The sequence below is a fragment of the Oxyura jamaicensis genome, chromosome 3 (assembly GCF_011077185.1).
Source record: "Oxyura jamaicensis isolate SHBP4307 breed ruddy duck chromosome 3, BPBGC_Ojam_1.0, whole genome shotgun sequence".
Taxonomy (NCBI): domain Eukaryota; kingdom Metazoa; phylum Chordata; class Aves; order Anseriformes; family Anatidae; genus Oxyura; species Oxyura jamaicensis.
In genome coordinates this window covers 115233738-115239609 of record NC_048895.1, presented here as the reverse complement: position 1 = coordinate 115239609, position 5872 = coordinate 115233738, and the positions used below count along the sequence as shown (strand labels likewise).

General features: G+C 47.7%; 1 protein-coding gene across 2 annotated transcripts in view; it reads left to right on the top strand.

Annotated features, from left to right (window-relative positions):
• The window catches only part of BLK (BLK proto-oncogene, Src family tyrosine kinase), a 40460-nt gene extending 34869 nt beyond the window's left edge, over positions 1 to 5591 (top strand). For both annotated transcript variants that reach the window (XM_035323032.1, XM_035323033.1), the window contains exons 11-13: positions 2118 to 2268; positions 4840 to 4971; positions 5216 to 5591. In XM_035323032.1, the coding sequence (XP_035178923.1) occupies positions 2118 to 2268; positions 4840 to 4971; positions 5216 to 5424 (492 nt within the window). In that variant the 3' untranslated portion in view covers positions 5425 to 5591. The remainder of the gene's footprint in view (positions 1 to 2117; positions 2269 to 4839; positions 4972 to 5215) is intronic.
• Positions 5592 to 5872: the final 281 nt, after the last annotated feature.

The following is a 5872-nucleotide window of genomic DNA, read 5'->3' as shown; positions in this document are numbered from 1 at the left end:
TTCCTTCCTTCCTTCCTTCCTTCCTTCCTTCCTTCCTTCCTTCCTTCTCTCTTGCCCACCCTCCCTGCCCACAATTTTTCATTCTTTCATTCCTTCTCTTAAAAGATATAGCCAGTGGTTTATTTTATATACCTGGTGATTAAAAAATGGTCCAAATTCCTTGGTATAATGCTGCCCTTAGATTGATGGGAGATTTACACCACAGAACGTGGCTCGATGCATTTCTATGGAAGAGGAAAGCACCACAGCCTGAGCAATCTGCTCTCACAGATATGACCCAAACATTTCCACAGCAAAGCTGCCAGCCGGCACCATATGCTGGTGTGAGACACCAACAGCAGAAACTACAAGTCTTTCTGCAGTTCTTTAACACAACATTTATAACTTGCAATATTTACCATGTGGAACAGCAAACCATTTCCAGGCAAGCATGTGGGAGCATTTGGGGCTGGGGCAAGGGCCTTGTTTGTCCCAGGCACCAGTGTTGTGGAGGTCTGGCACCACAGTGGCTGCAGAAGGATCCCAGCAGCATTCGGACACCCACTCGGTAGCCCTGGGAGGAAGAGGAGGAGGCAGAGATATTTTGCAATCGCTGTTCATCTGCGGTGTCGGGATGACATCATGACCCAACAGGCGCCCAGCCCTTTCGAGAGCAATTTTGGATCCAGTTGCATCTGTTGGAGCTAAAATTAGAAAGCTCTGGGCTGATGCACTCGATCCTGTGGTCAGTCTCAGGGGTGAAAGCTCGAAAGCTCTCTGGGCTGCAACCAGCCCATCGCTGGGTGCTATCTCATTAACATCAGGACAGGAAATTACATCAGTTCTTCCATTTTCCACTGCAGCAAACAACACTTGCACTGAAGGGGTGTTGACACAGGTTAGAAATGCAGCATTGGAAAGTATGTGTTAGTATCCTGTCTGAAACCACATGTAAGCAGAGATGCTGATGCGAATCTGTATGGAGTGGAAAATTGCTCTGCCTTCACCCACAGGCGTGTAGAAGTTTAAATAGATGCTAACCATTATTAGAAGGGGTTGCGTGCATCCACTCACCCTCCTGATAAACACCTCGCCCAAATCTGGACTTGGCTAACAGAGCAGCTCTGCAGTTTTGCAATCCCCCTGTGCTACATCACCCAGCAAAAAAAGATTGCTGCCAACATTTATAGGTACACATCACACACCAGACAGCCCCCCCAGCTGCTCCCTGCTCAGGATCTCAGGAGCAGAAACCTCCCAAAGTAAAGTTTGCAGGTGGTAGAAGAAGGCAGCATGTGCCCAGGACACAGGATTTTCCCAGGACAAGGGATCTGCCCAAGGGCTCACCCTTTATCTCACTCATACTCCTGTACATATCTGTGTCTTCTGCTCTACTGCATCCTATAGGCATCAGAGGGATACTACATTGTGTCTATGGGTCCTAGTCTGGATCCAGCCCAGGGAAAGCAAACATCACTCTCATCTGTGTTGTGGAAGAATCTCCAGGGGTCTCTTCCCCACCCCAAGGCAGACCAGCTAGGGAAAAGAGAGGTTACTGAAAATTATCTGGTTGTCCCTTATCTGGGCTTTGGTACAATAACTGGGGAACAGGCAAGCTCTTTGAGCTGTTTTTCTTCTTCTTCTTCTTCTTTTTTCTTCCTTTTTTTAATTCACTTATTTAATCTACAGTATTTATGAATAACTAGCGGGGAGAGTCTTGTGGCAGAAACTGGGAATCCAGTGATGTGGCTTCAGGTTTGCTTCAACTTTCCACACCTTGCTACAGACACGGCTCAAAGCCACAACTTCTGAGCAAAACAGAGAGTGACACTTCTGCTCTGCTCGACTTGGCTGCTTAAAGCTTTGGGACGCCAGCTGCATGCTGGCAGAGCTACACATTATCACACATGCGTGGGCGATATCTATTTATGGATGGATGGGTCTGTCTACTTCTTTATCTACCTGTTTATTGATCTGTCTGTCCATCCATTCATCCATCTGTGGATGGAGGTCCATGCACATGGAGGCATGTGGACAACCCTACAAAGATGTTGTGCATTTGTAAATGGGGCTGAGATGCAGCCAGGCTTTGATATCATGGGAAGGTGCTGATGAAGGGCTCTTTCCTCCTCTCCTAGGTGGCAGAGGGGATGGCATACATCGAGCGAATGAATTCCATCCACCGTGACCTGAGAGCCGCCAACATTCTCGTCTCGGAGACGCTCTGCTGCAAAATTGCTGATTTTGGCCTGGCCAGGATCATCGAGGACGAATACTTGGCGCAAGAAGGTGGGTGTCGTTCCCAGCATTGCCTCACCGACACATTTCCCTTATCTTCAGTCCTCCTGCCATGCAGATCTGCCAAGACATGGGGCACCCGAGGGCTGAGCTGGGACCAGGCACAGGGTGCTGCCGTCATTGGCGTGAGACCAGAGCCCTCCTTCTGCTGCTGTCAGCACCCAGGAAGCAGGCAGAGCAAGCACGAGAGCCAAAAGCAGGCTCCAGCAAGAAGCAGCAGCACCTGGGGACATTAAAAAGCAAGTGTGCAGAGGGAAAGGGGATTAAAAAAAAAAAAAAAAAAAAAGTCTTTTGGCACTGTTTGGGGCAGTCCTGCTGAATCTCAGGTTGTGTTCCTAGATAAATTTTGACCTCCAGTAGTGAAACTCACTGCCTGTACCTACATGTTAACAGTGAGTCAGCCCGAAGGGAAGGAAATAGCAGTGTAATTCAGTCACTGCACACACGGGACCACAGAGGGGAGCTGGAGCCGTGTATCTGGGCTTCGAGGAAATTTCCAGATATCAAACAGAGCCCAAAGCAGATCATGTCTCTTGAATAACGACAGCTTACAAAGTGTGGGACAGGGTTTGAAGCCTGGGAGGTGTTTCCCAAGGGAACAGCACAACCAAAACATCTAAAACAAAAACAAAAACAGAAAATAAGGCATACCAAACCTAATATTCCCTGTACTAATACAAATTGTCCTTATGGCTCCACCTGCAAAGCCAAACCCCTTGCTGGGGCTGCCGATTGTCCGAGCTGGTGGTTCACAGCCATGAGAGGTGGCAACTGGTCTGGTTGGTGCAGAAATCTGTCTACAGCCTTCTGGCAGCAGGGCTAAGGCAAATTCCTCTGGTTGGGGCTTTTTTTCCTGTACTTCAAGGTCAACGATGAGAGAGTGCCATTCAGATTGTGAAGGGGCCCTACGGAGCACGAGGGAAACAGGAGAAATGGTGGAAATAATGATTCTATGAAATCTGGCATGGCATTTACCAGAAAAAATAAAAATAAAAATAAAAAATCTGGAAACCCACCTTCTCCCAGAGTTGGGATGAAGCTAAGATGCCCCATATGGAATATTTTAAGGAAAGAAAATTTAGATTTATTTTTTTTTTTTATACAATAGGAAAGTTCTGATTCAACTTGCTACTCTCAATATAATTTATGATATAAATTATGCCCATTTCAATGTATAAAATTATTTCTACATGGAAAAATCCCACAAACATCATTTGTGAAATGTCATGAAGGGATACTTTGAGCTTGTTGCAATTATTTAGGGGAGTTTTTGTCCTTCGGAGTAGTTTTGGTGAAATCAGTATAATTCTGTTAACGTACTCAGAGGACCTACATTTCCAGTGGAAAACAATCCTTATCAGCATTTTTCCAGCTAGCTTTCATCTTGAATAACAACTGCCCCTCTATCTGCTTTGAACAATTTTCACTTAATAGATTGCATTTCCTAAACTCATCAGTCTGCTTGTCAAAAGTATGACATGCAAGAACAAAGACACTTATTTCACACACTGCCTTTGGGCTTTCAGCCCTGCGAGGATATATACAAATAAAAATGTGTTTTTCCCTGCAGTCTTTAACACGTTCAGTTCCTCTGCCTCAAGGTTGGCTTGGTTTTGTTTTTTATTTAGCCTCAGCAAAACTGAAATTGCAATTGTGTGGTCGTTGCCGTTGCTGAAAAAAAAAAAACATCTTGGTGGACAGACTCAGACAGGATGCTTTCTGTTTGTGGAATACATACGCAGATTTGAAAACCAGAGAACCTCTGTCTGCATCATTTGTGCACTTTTGCTATAAATAGACCCCTAGGAGTGAGCAATTTAATACACAAAAAAAATCCCACTGTCACTGGCCTCTAATCAAGTTATGGTAAGCACTAACTTCAGGTAGCACAGGCGCATCCTTTGGGCTTCAGGAACCCACCCGTTAGCACCTGAGGAGCAGTGGGTGTCCCGTGAGAGCTTCTGGCTGCTGAAGGTCTGCAGCGGCGGCTACTCAGCGTCCATGGTGCTGGTCCTGGGCTCCATGCCTGGGAGCCCAGTGCTAAACACACAAGAGATGCAAAGGTGTGAGAAGACCGTAGATTCCTCTAACTTTACTAGTAAAATAGTGTACTTAGAGTTTTTTTTTTTTTTGTGTGTGTGTGTGTGTGTGTGTATAGTGTACCTAGAGGTGTTTTTTGTTTGTTTGTTTGTTTGTTTGTTTGTTTTTTAATATGCATATTGGCAGCTACCCAATATATTATTTTTTCCATTATTTGGCTTCTGTGTATCAGTACCTATGCATGTTTATAAGCACATGTATGTCCAAAAGTCTCCAGAAATGAAAATAGCTCTGATGGCACAAGAAAATAGAACTGAGAGAGGCAAAGTGATGCCAGGCAGAAATGACCTTTTAGTGAAAGCAGGAGACAGGCAGCAATGACCTTACTCTAGCCATTTCTCCTTAACTCCACAGCAACTTCAGTATGTCCCATGACATCTCCCTGGTGGCCTCATTTTTGAGGGAACCACTTGCTAATGCCCATGGGCACCTTCTGATTTTCTTTTTTATTCCTCTGGACAGGAGCCAAGTTCCCGATCAAATGGACAGCGCCAGAGGCCATTAACTTTGGAGTTTTCACTATCAAATCCGACGTGTGGTCTTTTGGGATCCTCCTGACTGAAATCATAACCTATGGCAGGATCCCTTACCCAGGTACGGTGCACTGTGAGTAAGGGGGGAGCGTGCAGCAGCTTCAAAGCATCTAGTGATGCTTCACGCCCAGAGACATGCAGATGGTACTCCTAAGGCAGGCAAAACCCACAAAAGGGAGCTGGGGAGGGTTCAGAGGGATGGATGGGGGAATACAACCACAGATAGTGCCCAGAATTGTGGCTTACCCTTGCCCCTGCATCCCCACAGTGCTGAATAACTCCAGCTGGTTTGCGTTCCCCACTAGGAATGACCAACCCCGAGGTGATTCGCAACCTGGAGCGGGGCTACCGCATGCCCTGCCCGGACATGTGTCCTGCCGAGCTCTACAACATCATCCTGAAATGCTGGCGAAACAAGCCCGAGGAGCGCCCGACCTTTGAGTACCTGCAGTCGGTCCTCGAGGACTTTTACACGGCCACGGAGAAGCAGTACGAGCCAGAGCCACAGCTGTAGGCCACGGTCCCACCAGCACCTGGGGACAGGTCTGGGGGAAAGCCACCATCCCACACAGCCCCGCGATGGTTCTCGTCAAGCCTTTCCCTTTCTCCTGTGTGCTGCCACGATGCATTTGGAGATGGGGAAGGAGGAGGGACGTGAGGGGAGGTGGCTGCTGCCAGCTCTGTCACCAAGACTGAAGAGGAGGCCAAGAGCTGGCGCAGCTCCTTCCTCTGTAGCCTTGGAGGCATTCTCCCATCGGGAGACTCTGCTGTGACCTTCTGCTGCCTCCTTCCTGACCCACCTGGAGTCAGAAAAGCCACTCAGCCCCCCGCCAGCTGCCATCCCTCTGCCCCCCAAAAGAGGGAAACACGGCCGGGAGTGGGGTACGGGGCGGCTGCACAATGTCCCCCCGCACTGATGCCACCGTTGGCATTACTACAGCCCCCTTCATGCCACAGGCAGG